Source organism: Cnephaeus nilssonii (assembly GCF_951640355.1).
Source record: "Cnephaeus nilssonii genome assembly, chromosome: 3".
NCBI classification, from domain to species: Eukaryota; Metazoa; Chordata; class Mammalia; order Chiroptera; family Vespertilionidae; genus Cnephaeus; species Cnephaeus nilssonii.
Genome location: NC_137074.1, coordinates 43,195,748 through 43,218,556, shown reverse-complemented (window position 1 = coordinate 43,218,556; position 22,809 = coordinate 43,195,748). Strand labels below are relative to the sequence as shown.

General features: G+C 51.5%; 1 protein-coding gene across 2 annotated transcripts in view; it reads left to right on the top strand.

Moving 5' to 3' along the window:
- IGF2BP2 (insulin like growth factor 2 mRNA binding protein 2) overlaps nucleotides 1–18,499 on the top strand; it is a 148,630-nt gene extending 130,131 nt beyond the window's left edge. For both annotated transcript variants that reach the window (XM_079764574.1, XM_079764573.1), the window contains exons 11-17: nucleotides 1,810–1,938; nucleotides 9,351–9,419; nucleotides 10,469–10,585; nucleotides 13,624–13,698; nucleotides 13,857–13,988; nucleotides 15,619–15,732; nucleotides 17,209–18,499. In XM_079764574.1, the coding sequence (XP_079620700.1) occupies nucleotides 1,810–1,938; nucleotides 9,351–9,419; nucleotides 10,469–10,585; nucleotides 13,624–13,698; nucleotides 13,857–13,988; nucleotides 15,619–15,732; nucleotides 17,209–17,301 (729 nt within the window). In that variant the 3' untranslated portion in view covers nucleotides 17,302–18,499. The remainder of the gene's footprint in view (nucleotides 1–1,809; nucleotides 1,939–9,350; nucleotides 9,420–10,468; nucleotides 10,586–13,623; nucleotides 13,699–13,856; nucleotides 13,989–15,618; nucleotides 15,733–17,208) is intronic.
- Nucleotides 18,500–22,809: the final 4,310 nt, after the last annotated feature.

Genomic DNA, 22,809 nt, shown 5'->3' with positions numbered 1-22,809 from the left:
AGGCAAGTTGGTAGGTGACCCTAGACACAGAAAATAAAGGTGTTAGAGATCTGCTTAGTGTTTGAGGAGACAGAGACAGGAGAAGGTTGGACACGGGCCATGGTGGGTGACTACATCTGTCTGCCTTTGATGGGCTGTGTAGTTTAAGTTCGACTCTATCCCTTTTGCGGCCACCGCTGAAGTGCCAGCGGCCGATGAATTCAGACCTTTTGACTTCTGACCAGAGCAGGAACCATAAAAGGCATTTCAAAGCACCTTCCCAAATTCACAGGAAGATTACTGGTATCTTCTCTTCCCAAAGAGCTGAGACAGTAGTACAGTGTTCCAACCACGCCCGTCCGAAAGGATGATGAAGTTGAGGTTTAACTTTTTGCACTCGGATGTCGAGTGTGACTCGACACGGTTAGCATTGGTAGCAGCTTGTATGTCGAATTGTATTGAATGTATCAATAATTTGAAATATAAAAAAAATCCAAATAAATAAGTTTGTATGAAAAGAAACTCCAGTTTTTTATTCTACTGCCGCGCTTTGTAAAATCTGGGGTATTTAAAAAATTAAATCCCGAGTAGAATAAAGGAATCGAGAAAAAAGCAAGCGAGTGCAAAGGGTTAAGGACACTACAAAGAGCAGCAAATTGGCAAAGTAGTCCAGGTTTACAGGAAGAAATGTGCCATCTACATTGAACGAGTGCAACGGGAGAAAGCTAGCGGAACAACTGTTCATGGGGGCATTCACCCCAGCAAGGTGGTTATCACTAGACTAAAGCTGGACAGAGACTGCAAAACGATCCTTGAACGTAAGGCCAAATCTGGCCAAGTAAGAAAGGAAAGGGGCAAATACCAAGAACAATTGAGAAGTTGCAGAAATAAAATAATCTTACATGCAACTTTGATGAAAAACTATTAAAATGGTCGGGGGGGACAGCTCGACTCTAGCCTATGTGAGCATCCCCATGTTTGAATGTGAAATAAACAAGTGAGATGATCACGAAGCTGGTAACCAAATGGTGAAAAGGGCAAAGTTGTGAACCGTTCTGAACCTGGACACGGAGATGCCATGTGTGGTGTCCTAGTGAATGGTCGGATCTTTTCCTGGATGGAGTTAGAAAACAACTGTTAATCCAGTAGGTTTTCAACATATCCACTCAACAAGTATTTATTGAGTACTTACTGTGTACCAGGCCCTGAGCCCACCACACAAGACAGTCTCTGTGCACAAAGGAAATTATGTCTGAAAGGGGAAGAGGTACCTACGCAGGTGATCCACATACCATGTGGTGAGTGCTCCCTAAGGAGACGTAGGAATGTTAGGAGAGCACAGAACGGGCGTTTGGATGAGGCCTTCGGGGTGAGAGAAGGCTTCCCCGATGAGGGGACACCTAAGCTCAGGTGAAACCCACGTGATGAGTAGGACTCAGCCGGGTGAGGAGCGAGAGAAGCACATTCCTTGCAGGGTGGACCAAGTGTCCTGGGGCCCAGAGCTGTGAGAGGCCCAGGAGTGGGCAGGTTGGGGAGGAGGGGTTGGCAGCAGAGAGGCTGGTGACGTGGCCTGGGTCCCCAGGAAGAGCCTCGTTTGCTGCTAAGATGTGTAGATACTCTCAAGGGTGGCAGGGAAACTTGGGAGGAACGCCGTGGTCATGTTGAGGTTTGGAGAGCCCACCCCAGCAGCAGGGTGGGGCAGAGGTTGCAGGGCCGGGGCAGAGCTCATGCGGAGTCCCTGGTGCCACGGCGGCAGGAGATGGAGCTTGACCCAGGCAAGCTGGGACTCTGCTCGCCTCCCCTCATCTTTTTCTCCATTTCTCTTCCCAGCAACAAGCCAACCTGATCCCGGGGTTGAACCTCAGCGCACTTGGCATCTTTTCAACAGGATTATCTGTGCTGCCTCCACCCGCAGGGCCCCGAGGACCTCCCCCTGCTCCTCCCTACCACCCCTTCGCTGTAAGTAGCTCAGCGTCAGAGGGTTGCTCGCGCTCTGGGCACCTCCAGGCAGCAGCATGGCTCTGCTGTGTTGCTCAGAGCTAAAGCTTTAACGTGGAGGCCTTGCTCATAAGTGACCGTGGGAGGAATCTAGCATGGCTTAGACTTCTTCCTAATGGACAGATTGATATTATTCCACCTTCCTCTAAACATGCTGCTCTTAAATATAATAGAAAATAAAGAATCCACTAGCAAAGACTTTCACTAGAAGCCTGTTTACTAGTATTGTAAAAAAAAAGGATTTGTTCGTTCACATAAGACTCTTCCTGAGTGCTGTTCATTCATTAAAATGCTGGGCCACCTGGATGTCTCTTTCCCACCTATGTCTGCAACTCAAATGCATTATATTTTAATACTAGGCAGATTTTAAAAGAAAATAATACACAGTGTTTCAGAATACTTAAGAACAATGCCTGGCGTTTAGTGGCTCTCAGTAACTGTTGTTTGAATCACATTTAATAACAAGAAGAAGAAATGTGAAGTTACGAGTTTTCTGCTTGTTGCCTGCTTGCTGCTCCCACTCACGAGCCTTGTTCAGAATGAGGGCATCACCAAAGTGTGAGGGGTGGGGGGCAGGATACTTGCCAGCTGGTTTTTGTTTTCTTTTGTTTTGTTTAAATATATTCTTACTGATTTCAGAGAGGAAGGGAGAGAGAGAGAGATAGAAACATCAACGATGAGAGAGAATCATCAGTCGGCTGCCTCCTGCACACCCCCCACTGGGGATCGAGCCCACAACCCGAGCATGTGCCCTGACCAGGGACCGAACCAGGACCTCCTGGTTCATAGGTCCACTGAGCCGTACCGGCTGGGCTGCCAGCTGTTTTATTCTGAACTCTACACATACAGCTTATTCTTAAAGCAAACTTTCTCTCCCCCCATGTTTATACTGTTTAAATGGGAAGAGTCCAGTTGGTGAACATTGCCTTAGCCACGCCTTTCTTTCTAGTGCTTTGGGTTATCTGTGGAGAGACGGGGTAAACCTACTCTGCCGTTTTACCAACAAAATCCCGACACGAATGGGCAGCCATGTCCTCAGTCACAAGAACTTACACATTTCTGCAGCCTGTTTATGCACAGTTCTGAGTCACTTCTAAATCTTCGTACCATTTATTTAAAACGATAGCCATTTTCCCTTAAACTAAAGGATAGGGCCCAATATTAAGCTGTGTGTGTGTGGGGGGGGGGGGGGGGGGAGGGCGGGGAGCTGGAGACGAGGCAGGAGGGATTGTTGATGTTCCCAGGAGCAAAATAGCTACAAGAGGGGCACATCCTCATATCTTTGCTATGAGATTTGAGAATGACTGAGCCTGGCGCAATTCAGTGGCATTGAGACACACCTCATTTCTTAGGAGAAAGAATGTATATACTGCCTACGGAAGGTAACGTAAGGCCAGGCTACCCTCTCAACCTAAATACTTAAATGGGGGGAGAGATATAATAAAACAGACCACTTCTAAAATTGATCATCTAAAATAGGGTTCATTGTCTTTATTTTCCATCTTTTTCTTAATAATTTGTAACAACTGTTTACATATTAAGGCTCTTAACCATTTGTCATATTGTAAATGTTTTTTTCAATAGTTTATAATTTATCTTTGCTTTATTTGTGGTGTCCTGTGCCATAATAATTTAAAATAAATATATTGTGAACAAACGATTGCATGAAGTAAAATGTCAATGTTTCCCATCAGCCTTCCTTCTCTTACCCAAATTTTACCCACCAACCATTCCCCAGAAATATAACACTACTATGTTTACATATATTTAAAATGTTTTCTCAGCATATATACAATCATATTATTGAAAAATACAAATGGAGTAAATTAGAAGTTATTTTTTATGTTTTATCAGCATCTTTCCATAGCTGGACCTAATTCTCCTTAATGGTTACATAGTATTCCATTGGATGAATTTATTATAGTTTTTCTAATCTGCACATGATTTTTAGACATTTAGATTGTTTCCAGGTTTTCTTTGCTACAGAGAGTGTAGAAATGAATATCTGTATATATAAGTCTTTGCACAAGTATGTGAGTATGAAAATTCTCTAAAATTACAGTTACTACATCAAAGGGGAGGTGCAATTAAAATTCTCACAGATTTTTCCATCAACAGAATTCATGCGGGAATTTTAAGAATGAAGGTAGCTAAATCAGTGATGTTTCCTTTATGGATTTCTTGCCTCTGATGTCATGCTAAGGAAGGAGCCTTCTCTCATCCCTGTGTTTATGTATAGGGATTTTTAGTTGCTGGTTTGGGGGAAATTGTTGCTTATATTTACATCTGTAACTCATAGGGAATTTATTTTGACTTATACTTTGAGATAGGAATCTGGCTTTGTTTTGGTTTTGTTTTTTCCCAAATGGATAGCCAATTTTCCCAAAATCATTTATTGAGTAATGTACCCTTTTATCATTCAACTTGAAATGTCAGCTTTGCCATGCACTAAATTCCCACTTAGTCACTCCTGGACTCTGTCCCGTTATTCATTTTGTTTTTACACTGTGATTACTATAGCTTTATATTCTCCGTGACAGTTTTAACAGCAGGCTTCTTCTCTCAAAGAATGAATTGGAAGGCTGACTAACTTTTACTACGCCTGTGAAATTAAAGACTATGTAGGTATTTTCTGTTTCTTGAAGATTTGATAAGACCTATCTGTAAAACATCTTGGCCTCTAGCACTCATAAGCTTTTTTATTTCTATAAGTTGTTGGCATGGTTTTGTTGATTTATCTTTTTCTTGAAAGTATTCATTCCAGCCTGGCCAGCTTGACTCAGTGGTTGAGCTTCGACCTATGAAGCAGGAGGTCATGGTCCGGATTCCCAGTCAGGGCACTTGCCCGGATTGTGGGCTCGGTCCTAGTTTAGAGCAGGTACAGGAGGCAAGCGATTGATGTTTCTCTCTCACATCCATGTTTCTCCCTCTCTTTCCCCCCTTCCTCTCTCTCTAAAAGCAATGAAAACATGCGGGTTTTTACTTCACTAGTCATGTTTTTAATTTCCAAGATCAATCTGCTTCTCTGATTGGTCTTTCCTCATAGCAATCTACTCACGCACTGTCCTCTTCAATCTCACTAAGAAAGCAGGTGACTCTTAAAAACAAATTCTCCCCCTTTCTGAATTAATTCACTGGGGTCATCTGCTTGCCTTGCTCCCCTCTTTCATGCTGCTGAGTCTCCACATACATCTGATGAGTTTTCATTTTTCATTCACGTATTCAATGAACTCAACAGAGCTCTAACATCTAAACATATTAGAGCTTTTTCAAAACTTGCACCATGGGCCCCCCTGACCCCGTGAATTCGGAATGTTCCAGGAGAGCAGTACTGGGTGCAGAATGAGACAGACCTGCGCTCGGATCTTGGCTCTGCCTCACGCTAGCTCACCTGCTCCCTGTCCGCTCCGGAGGCTGTCCTCGGGGAGCTCACAGAGGTGAATAAGGAGGTGCTTGAACAAGCTGGGTAGAACGGTGCACCTTCTGAGTCTTGGGGAGCTCTGTTCATGACCCTGACCCCTCTGGCCAAGTCTCCTGCCCTCCCCAGGCCCGTGTCCATATCCCTTGGCAACGTGGCATCCCGCTGTCATCATACTAAAGCTGCTTAGATCTTTGAACATAATTTGTGTGCCGGGCCATTGTCCTCTCCACTACCTCTCTCCCACCCCCCCCTCTCCACACCGCCTGATTTCTTCATGCTGCAGAATGTCACCTAAGTCATGCATCAGGTGGTCACAGGAAACAGCTTGGAATGAAGGACCCTATAGCTCTTCCAGGAAAAGTAGGCCCAGCTGTTTAAATTTCCCTTTTTAATTTTCAAAAGTGTGTTTGGTATACACTCTTCTACCTACCCGCACCCCGCCCCCACCCCCAGCATAGTCGAGCATGGGGGAAAAGCAGACACCAGGTCCCCTCTGACTCAGAATTTGAAATGAACCATGGGTAATAATGACCATGGCAGGCGGTGGGGCACCCTCGCAGCAGCACCTTCCCCATCACACCCTCTCCCGTCCCCGGGGTCATAATGCTTTTGAAACACTAAAAAATAGAGTAGCTTCCCCGTCATAAAATAGCTCCGGACCCTCAAACTGAGACAGTGGCCCAACTGCCATGCTGGGGTTGGGGCTGCACACTGACCTCCCACCTCCCCGGGGCCTCGGTCCATCAGATGGCTACAACCTGCTTTCCCACCAAGGAAAACGTGTATTTAGGTCGTCAACAGGTTACCTTTCTGATCGTTATGACTAAGCACGTTTTGAAAGTCCTTTTCCACTTGAGATGATCGATGCCATGTAAGCTTGGGCCGAGGGGAAATAGAAAGTATCCTCGGGTAAGCCACACGTTTTATCACAAGTAAGTGCTCATTCAGTACCCGCGCATTTGGCCATGCGATGCCTGGTGACAGATTCTTCCTCCTGCGACCTTATTGAATGCCACGTTACATCCTCCAGAGGTACCCATTATCCTTGGGGTCAGTCCGTGTCCACACCGGGACCCCCAGGGCCCTGCATCATCCCGCCTGCCTGCCTCCCCATCGTATCCTGCTGTGCTTTTATTCGCTTTTGTGATACTGGCCTCCTTTCTGTTCCTCACACAGGCCAACCCCTTTCCTAGCTCTGGACCTCTGAGAACCGAGCTTCGAATGTTCCCTTCCCCATGCCTTTCCCAAGGCTCCGTCCCCTCCCAACTCAGAGGCCACCCTCCCAGGGGTCCTGCCGGACCCCTCTAGCTCAATCACCATCCCATCCCTCGTCCCGCAGCTCCCCTTCCTCACACCGCCCTGTTCGTTTTCTTCGCAGTCATTGTCTGCCTCCCCCGTAGGACATAAGACCCACGGCCGCAGTGTGACCTTCTCTGTCTGAATAGCTGTGTCCCAGCACCTAGAACAGTGCTTCACACACAGTAGGTGCTCACATCTCTTTTGCATGAATGAATGATTGAATGACCCCTCGCCAGTGTTGTAAGACCTCAGTGTTATTTTAGTCCCATCTGTGGGTGAGGCTCAGAAAAGCTGAATAAATTCCTACCACTTGTAAAGAGCTAGTGGTTCAGCCTGGGGCCTCCTGAGCCTTCTGACTCCAAAAGCCCCCTTTTGTACCCAAAGGCCAGCGGCAGAGCCTCCGGGAGGTCCGAGCTCCTGCTTGCAGAGTCCAGTGCTCTTTGCACAGTCTTCTAAGCTGTGGTAGCTCACGAATAACACGGGGAGTGGGGGATCTGTTCTTTTAGTCCTTTTAAAGCTCATTCTCTAACCCAAGTGGTCGATCTACATTTATTAGTGTTTATGTTGAGAGGATTTGAACCCGGAATAGCAGCCACACTGCAGCCTGTGTGTTCTTGACCTCACATGAGTTTCTGGAAAAGGCAAATTACAATTCAAAAGAATTATTTCTGCTGTGAGGGCTGTCCAGGTAAGAAGAGGGCAGAAGTGTCCTTTCCCCAAGCTAGAGCTTTGTCTGAGCAGAAAACCTGCAGCAGTTCTGCCCCCACCTGCCATGGCCCAGGACTGCCCCCAGAACAGGGACCTGCACCGAGAGGGGTCTGGAGCTGACGCTCTTCAAGAAAAGCCGGACCAAGTGAGCCAAACCATTGGAGGTTTGCAAGAGAACGCTGGTCTCACAACCCCCTCTTGTGGGCATTAGGTGTCACTGCAGCCTCTTTCTAAGTCTCGAAAGGAAAGGCTTGTACTAGTCGCTTCTATAAGCCCCGCAGGTGCTCTGGGCACCTCCAACACCTTTGGGAGGCACTCCGCACAGAGATTGCACCTCTCTTTCTCTGAGGCCAGTCTGCTTTCCAAGCTCAAACAGGGAACAGTTTCATTTTGTCCCTAATGTGCCATCAGGCAAAGTTGTGATCTGGAGCTCTGAGTCTGGCTGGAGATTTCAGGAGACGAGGGAACCAGATTTGCTCAAGGGCCCTCAAGTGAAAGCTGGGACCCTTAACTCCCAAGCCACCTCCGTGTCTGACCACTGTTGGAATGGGCTTCCTGGGAGGTTTCTCACAGGGCAGGTGTGAGGGATTGGTGCCCAGAGCCCAGCTTTCCTGTCATGGGCATGTCGGCGTTTACGTGGCTGAGTGTAAAGCACATGTAACCTGACTTTGTAACTGGCCAATGTCCTGCCTAAAAGAATATACAAAATAAGCCCTGGTCGGTTAGAGCCGTGGTCGGCAAACTGCGGCTCGCGAGCCACATGCGGCTCTTTGGCCCCTTGAGTGTGGCTCTTCCACAAAATACCACGGCCTGGGCGAGTCTATTTTGAAGAAGTGGCGTTAGAAGAAGTTTAAGTTTAAAAAATTGAGCTCTCAAAAGAAATTTCAGTGGTTGTACTGTTGATATTTGGCTCTGTTGACTAATGAGTTTGCCGACCACTGGACTAGAGTGTCTGCCTGCGGACGAAAGGGTCGCAGGTTGAATTCCTGGTCAAGGGCACGTATCTTGGTTGCAAGTTTGATCCCCAGACCCGGTCGGGGTGCATGTGGGAGGCAGCCAATTGATGTGTGTCTCTCACATTGATGTTTCTCCCTCCCTCCCCCCTTCTTCCTCCCTTACACTCTCTCAAAAAAAAAAAAAAAAAGTGGAAAAATATCCTCGGGTGAGGATTAACTATATATACACATAAAATCAGACATATTCCTGTTTCCAGGACTATTGTGAGGATTAAAAGCATTTCAGAGTAGATGGAAAGTACCTATCACAGTGCCTGGTGCTAGTAGGTTTTCAATAAAAAAGCAGCTCCTGGGGGTGGGGGGGCAGTGAATTGGGGGAAAAGAAGACACAGGTAAAACTTTAGACAATAATAGTGATGATAGCAGCTCCTTTTAAATGTAATTCTCCTAAAGCCCAGTGTTCTTCTATCCACATCTGCCCTCCTGTCCCCCGCCTCCCCTTCCCCACTCTCACACACGTACATGATTTATTCATTCTCTTCCTCTCCTTCAATCTTTTTAAGTTTCTCTTTTCTCAGCCTCCCCATTCCTTCTGAAACGCCGTGATGAGCTCACTGATCTCATTTCCCAGCAGCATCCCTGCTTGTTCTGTGTGACTCCTGGGTATTGTCCTTGCACCATGTGGGGGGGGGGGGGGGGCGGGGAGTGTGGGGGGGGTGTGGATGGGGGAGGGTGCGCTCGCGTACTCGCTCCCGTGGTAAGTTCCTAGGAGTCAAAAAACGTCTCGACTAAAAATGCTAAACCCTCGGCTGGCCCTGCGCTCTGCGGGGGAAGGTGGCGCAGGGATCCCAGCGCAGCAGGAAGGTGTGCGGGCGGGCGGGGCCGTGAGGCCGGGCAGAGAGCCTGTGTTGGTGGGGTAACCTGGCTGCCCCGAGTTTGGTGAGTGTCCCCGAGGGCGCCGCTGACCGGCCCTTTTCCTCCTGCTGCAGACCCACTCCGGATACTTCTCCAGCCTGTACCCCCCGCACCAGTTCAGCCCGTTCCCGCACCATCACGCGGTAAGTGCCCCGCGCTTCAGCCCCTCCGCCCTCCCCTCCCTGCGGCTGGCACCCGGAGCCCTGGCGGACCGGCCTGGCGATGCTGGCGGTGTGAGTGCTGGGTGCTGTGCTCCAGGCGCCCTGCCGTGGCGCGCCCACCGCTTGCGCTCTAGTGCGCGAAGGCTCTTCCGCGCGCTGGTGCAGCCCGCTCCAAGGCCTGTCGGTGCGAAAAGTGGCGCCTATGAGGGGTCAGCAGGTCAAATCAGGAGATTGTGCTGGGCCAGTGGTCAGCAAACTCATTAGACAGCAGAGCCAAGTATCAACAGGACAACGATTGAAATTTCTTTTGAGAGCCAAATTTTTTAAACTTAAACTTCTTCTAACGCCACCTCTTCAAAATAGACTCGCCCAGGCCGTGGTATTTTGTGGCAGAGCCACACTCCAGGGGCCAAAGAGCCGCATGTGGCTCGCGAGCCGCAGTTTGCCGACCACGGTGTTGGGCTAAAGATCAGAGTTTCCAGAGATCTCTGGACAAAGTCTGGCAAAGGGGGTCCTTTTATACCTGGGAACCCCGGGGCACAGACCCCTGTGGCCTCGCCCCCGTCTCTGGGCCGTCACCAGGCCGCTGGCCGGGCACCGTCCGTGGAAATGCCGTTCCCGCAGCAAGGCGGCCGGGCAGCTGCCTGTTCCCGCTGACAGAGCCTCCCAGCCCCGCGCTCAGACCAGTCCATTTCAAGGGTTTCTTGTCTGGAGACAGGCAGACCACATCCTCACACTCGTCTGTGGCAGAAAGCCTGTGAATGGACGGCTTCCTGTGTCCAGCACACGGGTGGCGGATGCCCGGGAGGCCTTTGCCTTTGGACTGGCGCGTGGTGCGTGCGTGTGTTCAGGTTCCTTCTGCAGGCCTCGCACCGTCACACCCGCAGAGCTCGAGGCCCCAAAAGAATCCGGCGCCGCCGGGGCCATCTTCTTGGTGGTGGGGCCACCCCACCGGGTGGCCATGGTGGGTGGCCGTAAGTCCCTGCAGGAGCCACCCCCTGGCACCGTCTCCGTCTTGTCTTCCCTTCCAGTACCCGGAGCAGGAGGTGGTGAATCTCTTCATCCCAACCCAGGCCGTGGGGGCCATCATCGGGAAGAAGGGCACGCACATCAAGCAGCTGGCTCGGTTTGCGGGCGCCTCCATCAAGGTAAGGCATCTCTCTCCACAGCGTCTGTGCCCCACCCTCTCCCTCCACCACCACCAGCACCACCCATGTTCCCGCTGTCAGTCCCCAGGATGGCAACGCCCACGCCATCCAGGGACAGAGTCCCCCAGGATCGGGAGCGGGACAAGTTCGCCTACAGAACTTTCCCGCCCGCTCTCGTCTTTACCACTCTCATTCCTTTCTTATCCAACTAACAACTGCGTTAGGAAAGAGATTCCTAGCAGAGGAGCCACCCAGGTCTCCCTGGGTTACCAGTGTCCTGCCCCTGAAGGCTGAGGACTCCCCAAACCAAGAGAGTGAAGTTAGAGGAGCCGCCGTTCACGCTTGGCCGTTGTCAGCGCGTTGAGGCTTTCACTTGGTCTCCGCTTCACAAACCCTCCAACTTGGAAAACATAGTTGGAATGAAAAACTCTTTGAAAAGCAGCGGGTGATAAACAAAAAGCCGGTGGCATGACCTGACCGGAAGCCCTGGGACGCAGAGAGCGCGGGAAGGAAGGCCCCTTGATTGGTGGGAGGGGCCGCGAGTACAGTTACACACCCACATCCTGCCTCCTCCAGCCCAAGGTGCCTTCGTCAGGGAAGCTGAAAGGGAAGGATTCTTCGGGCCTGGTCCTGCTCCAAGCCCAGCTATCAGCTCGGACTCACAGGCAGCATGCTGGGCACGTCCCGAGCCTCATGAAACACTTGCGGAAACAGAGGTTCCATTGTTACCTAAAATAATGTGCTGCCATGCGACAACCCGGAATTCCGCACAGCCAGTCTCGTGACGGGGAGAGAGAATGCCTGCGCTCTCCCCACCCCCCCGGGAAGAGCTGGATCTCTCCCTCAGCAAGCGTGCTGCAGCGAAAAACCGAGGCACAACCTCTGGGTCGGGCAGAACAGGCATTGCAGCGAGGGCATTAAGGAATTTGTTTTAGGGAAATCCTTTCCCCTCCCAGGCCTCGTTTACCCGACCTGTGAAGTAGACAGGGTGAGAGCCCTGGGGGGGGGGGGGGGGGAGGGAGACAGTGGTGTATCACACAGTGGGGGGCTGGCACCCAGCAGGTGCGTTGCAGGGAGACCTGGTCCAGGCTGTGCGGGCCCCGCCCCGCCCCCGAGTAGGTGTGGAAGACACAGGGCTGGCTGCACCACCAGGCCCTTCCCCAGTGTTCAGTCCTGTGGTCCGAGATCCCATGCAGGAGACAATGAGAGGATTTTAACTAAAAAGGACTTGGGGGGTCATCTCATCAAATCCTCCTTTTTTCCCCCTAAGGGAGAGTTGGAGGTAGAGGCAGCCAAGGCCGGCAGGGACAGGACTGGCTCTTAGGTGTAAATTTTGAGAAGTTAGAAACTGGGACCCAGATATTAATGAAGGCTGCAAAGCTAAAGAATGTGAGTACCGCCCTAGCCTGTTTAGCTCAGTGGATAGAGTGTTGGCCTGAGGACTGAAGGGTCCTGGGTTCAGTTCTGGTCCAGGGCACATGCCCGGGTTGTGGGCTCGATCCCCAGTAGGGGGCGTGCAGGAGGCAGCCGATCAATGATTCTCTCTCATCATAGATGTTTCTCTCTCTCCCTCTCCCTTCCTCTCTGAAATCAATAAAAAAAATATATTTTAAAAAAAGAATGTAAATGCCAAGATTTGACCAGGTTACGCTATTTTTCTGGTCCAGTGTTTTTCCATATATCCACCTGAGTGCTAGACCAGAATCACTCCCAACAGTCCTTTCTGAAAGTGAGAGAGAGCTTGGTCCCTTGGGCTTCACCCCACAGCCTCTCCCCGCCCCGGAGAGGTTGAGGGGTGGCACATCACTTTGCGGATGGCCTCTGTGATGGGCAGAGCAGGGCTGCCCTGGGGACAGAACAGGCTCTGCAGCCTGGCCGCGTGTGGATGCTCTTATGCTGGGCCAACAACCTACTCCTTCCGTAGCCCTGCCTCTCTCCGGAGCTTAGAGGAGAGAGAACCAGGGAAGCCAAGTATCTGTGAGAGAAATTGCCCGCTTTTTCAAATCAACCTGGGCTTTGCTAGATCGCCTTTGCCCGGACGAGTTTTGAAAGCATCTGTCTCTGAAGCAAGACCTCACACCAGAGAAGCCCCGTCCTGCCTCGCCAGTCCCCAGAGTCCACACCGGGGCACGTTGGGGGAGAGCTTTCCACTAACCAGTACCCGGAAAGGATGGGTGGAGCTGGGGTGGGGACGGCTCTGGTTACGGGCAAGAGCTGAGCTCCCCCTGCCTCACTGCGCAACACCGGGTGCGCAGGCTTCAGATGCCACACAAAATCCGGTCGGCAGTGCCAGCCGGGGACACCCAGACCCTGGTCCTGCTGCAGCCCCGGCTCACCCTGTGACTTTGGCCGTCACCTCCCTTGTCTGGGTCCCATTTGCTTCCGTCATACAAGGAGGTCTTTACTCCTGGCCCTCTAGAGGGGCCTGTAGAACGCCATCCCGCAGCCTCTGGTCTGAAGCTGGTGAATGCCAGGCAATTGAGGGGTGGGGGTTTCTCGCAGAATCTGAGCCAGGCAGGCACGAGCCAGTAGGAAGTGGACAGGCCAGCAGACCTGGTTTGGTCAACGGGCGTCGTGAATTAGCCCGTCGGCCGTCTCCGGGCCGCACCTGCTCTAGGTCGGCCGTCGCCTGCAGCGGCTGCCTCCGGGCGCTGAGACTTAGCACCACGGTTCCTCTCCTGCAAGCTGGCTCCACGGAGAGGCCTCTGTGGACCAGTCCTTCCTCCCCTCTAGGCCTTGGGTCAGTTGGCACCGTCTGTCCCTCCCTTTTCCTAGAGCTTTTGACTCCCTTGGTGACAGGAGGCCAGGCTCGCTGGTGGCTCGGGGCAGGAACAGGCAGTGACTACTGGCCTGCTGCCAGCTCTCCCTGGGCAGCCAGACACCCAGGGACTTCCTGTGCCCCCGAGTGGAGGCAGGGGTGAGACGAAACAAGGGTGGAGGCCCTGAAACCTCTTGCTGGTGTGTGTGCCGTCTGCTGAGACGAGAGAGGGGCTGGGGGTGCAGCTGAGCAGCAGCATTGTCCTTTCCTTGACCTGCAGATTGCCCCGGCGGAAGGCCCAGACGTCAGCGAGAGGATGGTCATCATCACCGGCCCGCCGGAAGCCCAGTTCAAGGTCAGTGCGGTCTTGGGAGGCGGCGGGAGTAGCCCCCACGCCTGTGCACGGCTTCCCGGGCTGGGTGTGCAGCTGCTGGCTCCCCATTCCCGCAGCCACACTGCTGAAGCCGCGGACTGGCCGCCATGCGACCCGCCCGTCCTGTCTCGCTCTCTCAGGCTCAGGGGCGGATCTTTGGGAAACTGAAAGAAGAGAACTTCTTTAACCCCAAAGAGGAGGTGAAGCTGGAAGCCCACATCAGAGTGCCCTCTTCCACTGCTGGCCGGGTGATCGGCAAGGGCGGCAAAACCGTGAGTGTGCTCAGGGCCGGCTTCATCTCGGGGCTGACTCTCCGCCAGGCCTGACTCCCCTCAGACCCCATTGGCTCTGCAAGAACCAAGTGTAATGAGCAGCACTCGGAGCCGAGGGCCCCAGTCCATGGTGCTGCTAGAGCCCAGTGTGTATGCCCAGACCACCAGGGTCCTGTGCAGGAGCACCGCCTCGGGACCTGCCGGGGAGTGGCCTCCACCCCCTGAGCACGGGAGGCTGCCTCCTGCCTCTATCCACACGCAGCAGCAGGAAACTGACAGGGACACCCCTTTGGCTGACCACCGTCTTCACTGAATTTCACTCTCTCTGCTCTTCAAACTCTCCCCACAGATGCCCAGAGCCCTAACTCTCCCTCCTGCAGATTCCTTCTTCCCTTTATTTCCCAAACCTGGCCGACTGGTCTGCAGCCCGGAGTAGTTTAGCAGCAGGGTGGTGGGTGAGAAGGAAATCGTTTTGTAATAAAATATTCAAGGTTTTAGCCTGAAGGTGGCGTTACCACAATGCAATTTGAAAAGCAACAGAGAATGAACTCTGCAGCCTTTAGATATGAGCGGTCCGCCAGACCCTGGTGTGCTCTAGAGCGCAAGCTACCCACCTGGAGGGGACGTGGCCCCTGGGATGTTCCCAGAGAGCCTGTGCTGGCTGGCGGAGTGCCGTGTGAGGTGGCAGGGATGTGGCAGGGATTTAGGAGGTCGCTGTGGGCCTGAGTGTGTGAGTGTGTGTGTGTGTGTGTGTGTGTGTGTGCGCGCGCGCGCGCGCGCGCATGCTGTTTTCTTTAGATAAAAGCTCTTCAAGAAATCACAGCCAAGTTCTAGATAGAACGAGTTACCTTCAGGCAAATGAGTGAAGCCATGTGGCATGCGTGTTGCTCCCCACATCCAGAGATGTGGTCAACATCCAGGGACACGCGCCGAGCTCTAGGCAAGTTGGCGTGCAGTGGGCAAATGGAAGCAGATAAGACCACGAGGGCGTAGAATCCTGCGTTCTTCAAGGTCCTATTTGGTCATATTAGAACCAGTCACTGAGTTCTGTGTGCAGCCCTCTCCCCCACTGTCCACTGTCTGTCCTACGTGGGCGAGCTCAGCTCTGGGACAGGGCCGAGCCACGGCGCACACCCTCAGGAGCGTGGTGCTGCCGCGGCGGGTGAGGGCACCTGCAGGAGATGGGGTTCAGATAAGGCAGGACCCACGGCCTGGAGGCCTCCCAAGGAGGTGGGCCTGGCCGAGTGGCAGGGAGAACACAGTCACCCAGGGTAGGAACAGCATGAGCATGACTCCGAGGCAGGAATGAGAAGGAAGGGTCCTTAGCTGTCCAGCAGTGATTCCATCCCTGGGTTATTGGGAGCCGGGAGCCCCAGGGAGCGTGGGCGGGGACCCCTCTGGTGGGAACTGCAGAATGAAAATTCAGCCCCATGGAGCAGCTCCATGGACTCAGGGGATGGACTCCCTCTCCCTGTCCTGGAGCCTCCCGGGCCCCCACCAGCAGGGCCCCAGGTGACCAGGGTGGGGAAGACCCAGGCGTGTGCCAGACTGAAGGAAAGGTGCGCACCTCCCCTTCCTTGCACTCCCCCCCTCTCCTCTCCCCCCTGAGCCCACCTTTCTCCCTTCCCAGGTGAATGAACTGCAGAACCTAACCAGCGCAGAAGTCATCGTGCCTCGTGACCAAACGCCGGATGAAAACGAGGAAGTGATCGTCAGAATTATTGGGCATTTCTTTGCTAGCCAGGTACCGTGCTGTGAGGGTCTGGTCCTTCTTGCCAGTCTCTTTTCAACTCTGACTAAGCTAGTGGTGGCCCGTCAGGTGGCCACCGCCCCTGCACATACCCACCGCCCCAACCCCGCCCCCGAGGCGGAACCTCTCCCTGGCCCTCAGGCACCACCGCAGGGCGGGGCGGCTGTTCCCCACCTGCTCACCACCCCTGCCCCCGGGCATGCCACAGGACGCGGAGGGTAGGACTTGGGAGCCAAGCCAAGCACATTTCAAGCCCCGAAATGCTCAAGTGTGAGAACTCGGCTCCCCTCGCCCTCCGGCTCAGGCCTGATAGCCTCCCTCTGCTGGGAGACATACCCCGGAAGGGCCCACCCTTAGGGTTCCCAACTGTACCCTGAGAACCACCCTGGGTGCCAAAATCTCACCATTCAGGGTTCAGTGCCTTACAGCAGACTCTCGTATCTCTTACCTCTACTTTTCCCAGTCATCACCACCACCACCACCACCCCACCCCACCCCCAGGACACAGAGCCTCCACACAGCTGCTTCTCTTTCATTCGGAAGGGCCAGCTCTTTTTGATGCTTTTTGTTGGCTGGGTTTTGGGATCGAGCAATCTCGGTCCTTGTCTTAAGCCCACGGAAGGCAGTCTAAGCTAAGCTGACATCCAAGGTGTGTCTGAGCAGCCAGCCTGCTTTCCCAAGGCTGTGCCTTTAAAAAAAAAAAAAAAAAAAAAAAATATATATATATATATATATATATATACACACACACACACACACACACACACACACACACACACACACACACATACACTCACACACACACACATATATTGATTTCAGATAGGGAGAGAGAGATAGGAACATCAATGATGAGAGGGAATCATTGAACGGCTGCTTTCTGCACGTCCCTTACTGGGGATGGAGCCCGTAACCCAGGCATGTGCCCTGACCGAATCGAACTTGGGACGTTCAGTCCACAGGCCCACGCTCTGTCCGCTGAGCCAGCTAGGGCGGTGCCTTTGCCTAGAGACCTGACTGTCCCTGGAGAGCACCTGCACTGCAGCTGCCCCACCCCAGCGCCCCCAGCGCCCCCAGCGCCCCAGCGCCCCCAGCTGTCTGAGCCACAGGTTCCTGCCTTGGGCGGGCAGCACTGGGCGCTGTGTGTGTAGTTGGGAGGGGGGTGCTCTCTGACCTCTGCAAGTTCCCCTGGTCACTGGTTTCTGCTTCCTGGCCTATCTGTCCAGCAGCTTGCTGGAAGCTTTGGGGGTTCCACCCCCTCATCCTTGGCCCAGCAGCCTTGAGGTTGAGTGGTGGTGGGGGGTGGGGGGGATTCTGCCACTTTACTTCCAGGCAGAAAAGGACCCGCCGTAGGGCTGTCGTGGGTGGGTGACACTTTGCCGAGCTTAGCACCTCCTTGCCCCGAGGCTCACCCCCATGGCTCATCCTGAGAACTGGTTCCTTCTCTCCGCTCACCCCCTCCCGCTGCAGACGGCCCAGCGCAAGATCAGGGAAATCGTGCAGCAGGTGAAGCAGCAGGAGCAGAGACACCCTCAGGGAGTCGCCTCCCAGCGCAGCAAGTGAGGCTCCCGGGCACCAGCACAACAGCGGGTGAACGGAGCCCTTCCGGCACCCGACCGAGCGAGACCAAACACAGCCAGCCAGACGGGGAGCAAACCAAAGACCATCCTGAGGAACGAGAAGTCTGCGGGGGCACAAGGGCTCTGCAGAGGCCCTGAGGACCTGGGGGCCAGGAGGTGGGGGGCGGCGAGGCCAGCGGCTCTCGGCCCAGCCTCCCGCCGCCCCGGGCCTCTGCAGGCTGCCCGGCCATCCGCCTCGCCGCCCACTCGGACCTCTCCGTAACTCCCACCACGCTATCCCTTTTAGTTGAACTAACATAGGTGAAGGTGTTCAAAGCAAAGCAAAATTCACACCCTTTTCCTTTTGTGGAAAATTGTCTCTGTACATGTGTGTACATATTAGAAGGGGAAAGATGTTAAGATATGTGGCCTGTGGGTTACACAGGGTGCCTGCGGCGTTAATATATTTTAGAAATAATATATCAGATAACTCAACTAACTCCAACTCTTAATCAAGTATTAATTTTTTTTTCTTTTTAAAGAGAAATCAGGCTTTTCTAGACTTTAAAGAATAAAGTCATTCTTTGGGAGGTCTAATGGTTTATAAGGAGCTTCAGGGCCACCCACACAAATCCACCCAGAGGGAAATCTGGTCAGGACACTCGCGGCAGTTGCGGGTCACCTGTGTACGTCAACAGAAGGGATACCGTCCGAAGAGGAAACTCTTCCCCCCTGTCGAGCTCACACCCATTTCTCTTTGCTTCACGGGTTTTAAACTGGTTTTTGCATACTGCTCTATAATTCTGTCTCTGTTTCTCTCTCCCCGTCCTCCCTCCCCCCCCCCCCCCCCCCCGTCCTTCTCCACACCCATCCTTTTAGTCCCCAGGATCCTCTGCCTCAGTCCCACTATCTGTGCACCCCCAGGCAAAGCAGTGCTCTGAGTATCACATCACACAGAAGGAACAAAAGCGAACACACAAACCAGCTCCACTTACACTTGGTTACTCAAAAGAACAAGAGTCAATGGTACTTGTCCTAGCTTTTCAGAAGAGGAAACAGGAACCCATCAAACCAACCAAAACAAAGAAAACCCCCGCAAAGAAAGAATATATTTTGTCTTTTTTACATTTTGGTGTATAAGCCATCCATTTTCAGCAAAATGATTTCTTTCTTTTGGAAAAAAAAAATGTGGAAGAAAATAGCAATTTACATGAGGTCGTTGGCCCAGGGCGTTAAATTTACAGATTTTTTTAAAAGAGAAAAACACACAAAAAAAAGCTACCTCAGGTGTTTTTTACCTCAGCACCTTGCTCTTGTGTTTCCCTTAGAGATTTTGTAAAACTGATAGTTGGAGCATTTTTTTATTTTTTTAATAAAAATGAGTTGGAAAAAAAATACGATATCAGCTGCCAGCCCGGAGGTGACAGTCCGGTGTGCACCGCCCGCTGTGCGTCACCTCCCGCCAGCCAGGAGCCCACGTGGCCTTCTTTTGGACAAACCTCGAAAACGTTTATTAAAAAAGAAAGACGACCAAGAGACACAGAGAAGATGTTGGAGATGTCCTGAATCTCACTAGGGTACGTGCCATTAGGGCTTTTGCGCTAAAGGATGGACATGTACTGGTTTCTGTGAACAAGCCATTTTACCATCAGACTGCAATGCCAGTTTCCTCTACTGCAAACAGTGTTCTGTGATAAAAACAAAAACAAACAAACAAACAAAAAAAGAAATATATCCAGCTAACAAGATCCCGGTGTCTTGGTCTCTTATTTCGAGAAGCATTGCCTGCCCCAAGGGGTCAGCCGAGTTCCAGCTCCGAGGGGATTTGGGAAGCGGGTGGCCCGTACCTGCAGGGCCGGCCGGCTCTTCCCGGGAGGTGGCTGGGAGAAGCTAAGTGCGGTCTCCTGACCAGCAGCATCATTAGCTCCGGGGAACTTTTTAGAAATGCGGGTTCTTGGGTTCCACCTTGAATCAAATTCTGGAGGTGGGGCCCCACAGTCCGTTTCAGCAGGCCCTCCAGGTGACTCCCACTGGTGCTCAAATTTGAGAACCACCGAACCAGAGGGATGGGCTGTGTATCAAGCAAGGTAAGACCAGCCCTGTCCTTAATGAACTTGAAGCCTGACCAGGGAATGAGTTTATCTTTCTGGGGGGTTGGGGGGGGGGGGAAGAGGAAGGATAATGTGCCTGACAATTCAAGGGAAGAGGTACTTCCCTGCACCCCAGAAACCACGCTGAAAGTGTTCCAGGAGATCTGAACAGGTGGATGAGAGTGGTCCTGCTCCCTTTATGAGCCCGTGTTCTTAGAGCCGTAGCTTAGAACCATAGATTGCTGGCTGCTAACAGCCCAAGCAACTCAGGATTGAAGAGCTGATTCTTGACTGCCAGGGGTGGTCAGTCAGGCTTTTGGAGGTGACGGCTCAAAGCCCAGCAGAGACAGGAGGAGGTGAACTGATGGGTTCCACAGTGGCCACGTCCCCCTTCTAACAGAGGGCTCCTAACTCACTTAAAATGTGTTCTTTGCCTATGTCCCCTCCACACTCCTGATTTTCCTTTTATTTTCAATATCTGTGGTGCTGATTTTAAAGTTTTTTTGTGTAGAAGCCAGCGGTTCCTCACTGCTGTGGTTGGCATTGGATACGGGCAGGGACATGCTGTCCCCTCATGTGGCCATTCGAAACCCAAGTATCTGTGGCTTCATCTCCCTCCCCACTCAGGACTCAAGCCCACTGGCCTCAGCAGAGGAAATGGAACATAGTCTGCCGACCCGAGAGAAGCCGGGCTCCTGACAATCGGGGTTATTTCTGAAAATTGTTCCCCAGGTTGAGGTGTGCATGTCAGATGAACAGCCAGGAAAACGGCACGCCCTTAAAGGAAGGGCTTTAAATGTAGGCCCAAGGGCTTGGTGATGAGTCTGTCAGGGTGCGGAGGAACCTGGGCAGGAGAGAAGAGTCAACGCAGGAACCCTCTTGGCTCTGCTGCTCAGATTTCCTTCCTTGGCCTTCATTCAGGTGGCAAAATTGGAGGTTTAACTCCAGCTCCTAAACTGCCCGTTTCCAAAATACGTGTCTGAACATATGAGAGAAAGACAGGTGAGGAGGTGCTAACAGATGCCCTACTTGCCGTGGGACAAAGCACCCAGAAGTTGTCCCAAGGTTGCAGCACTGGGGGGGCGGGGGGGGGGACACAGAGAGGCAGAAGGCAGGAATGAGGCCAGCAGGCTTGTTCCTAGCCAAGGTGTTCTCTCAGCCCGTTTTCTGAGGGCCCGGGTGCTGGGTTGTTTGGCACTTGATGCAGGCACTCCTGAGCTTCCCGAGGGCAGCGTGAGCAGGAGACCATCCGTAAGGCCTACCCCGTCTTACCTACATAAGAACAGCTGCCCGTGTGTGCCTGGTTCACCACATGTGGACTCGGACAAACTGTATTTCTTTTTCTATAAATCCCAGACTTTTTCTGTCTTGACATGACATCCTGGCATCCCAGAAAGTCCTAATTGAGCATGATTTTATGAAAAAAGTAAAAAATGGCAGTTGTTAAATGGAGACTTAGGTCAATACAAAGGTTTTGAAATTCATTAGCCTCTGAGACTCAAAAAGCCCCTCCCTGCTCCTCTGGATGGACCCCCCTGAAAACCCAAGACCCACAGTGGCTTTGAAGGTGCTAATGTCTCACTAGGTGAGGTAAGGAGGCCTGAACATCCCTTCTGTCCTAGTTAATCCCCCCGCCCCTCCCAGCTCTGCCTTGAGACACCTCCTCCAACATGGAGTTCTGCATGGGAAGGATGGCAGGCTGGCTGCAGAGTAGACAAGGGTTCCAGCAGAAAAGTTACAAACTTGAGAAAAGGGAGAATCAATAGAGGTTTAGGGGGGTTTCAACCAGAACCAAAGGAAATGAGTAACCACAGATAGAAGGCATCTTGACAGGATGGGCAAAGGTGGGGAAAAACACTGGACTTCTAAGGGAATGGGCTTCCATTTGGGATGGAAGTGACTCAGTGACTGTGGAGACAGATATGTGATAAGGACTGGAGTATGAAAAGCTTTTGGCATAGTCATTCCTACATCCCTGGGGAAGAAAGTAGGCAAGAGAAGCATCCCCATGGTAACAATTATAAAAAGCCCACACCGTAGGTATTTAGAGATTAGCCTGAATTGTATATGCATCCAAATCTCTCATTGTCTACAGCCTGATGGAGATTCCTTTGGCCTGCTACCACTAGCAAATTCTGATGTTTACTATCAATTTTTGCTGCTGCCTTTTCTTTCAACATTCCCCTTAAGGTGCTGGTGAATTAAAATTTAAGACATCCTACATATGGGCCTAATTTTCTATTCTAGCTCACATCAGCCACATCAGGTGCTGTCTTTCTAGAAGCCAGGAGTGTTAATAGCTCTCTCAGGAAGAGCTGGTATAAAGAGAAAACCTCAGAGAACAAAATTATACTCCAGCTTAACCTCAGTGTTCCTTGTATTCTCTTGTGAAAGCACGATGCACAGATGCAAGGCAGTTTGTTCCCATGAGTGACTTTGAGGGCACTGCCTCTAATCTCAGATGTGGCTGACAGACAAGAACATTCCCATTTGCCTCCAATAACCTTTAGTGATCAGGACAACCAAAGACTATTTATTTTATTTGGAGCCAGTATATTAGTTTATCTGAGATTACTGTGGCTACCACAAGTTTGATGGATTAAAACAACAGAAATTTATCTTCTTACCGTCCTGGAGCCCCAAGTTCAAAATCAAGGTGTCAGCTGGGCCATGTTCTCCCTGAAGGCTCTGCCAACTTGGGTGGCTCCAGGCTTTCTTGGCTTGTGGAATACTCCAGTCTCTGCATCCAGTTTCATCGCCTCCTCTTTCAGTTAAAAACAAAATATAACAACCTCCAAACACAAGTTTATAAAGTAACAGAGCCTACCCAGACCACCACCATTACTATAACACTGGGTGTCTTTCTCCAGATTTTGTTTTAGATGCATAAACAGATTCCCTCTCCCCCCCCCCCCAAAAAAAAGGGTATAAAATTCAACAGTGCCTAGGCCCATTTTATTGCCTCCTCTTCTGTCACAAAACTCACTCTGCTTTTCTCTTATACAGCATGTAAATGCACTTAGGGCCTACCCAATAATCCAGGGTAAATTCCTCAAGATCTTTAACTTAATCACATCATTTGCCATAGAAAGTATATTCAGTGTGGTGATTGTGGGGGAGGGGGGAGTGGAAGTGGGTTTAGGGGGGATAAATGGTGACGGGAAAATAAAGTAATATTCACAGATTCCAGGGATTGATATGGACTTAGGTTTTCAGAGGCTACCATTCAGCCCACTGTATATCCAGATTAGAAGACTATAATAAAGTATTTTTGAAACAATCAGAAATTTGGATATGAACTATTAGATGATATTACCAATTATTAATTTTGTTAGATGGTAAAAAAAACATGGGCTTTTTTGTTAAAGTTAGGGAGACATTATTAAGTATTTAGCTAGAATGACATGTTGGGATTTTGCTTT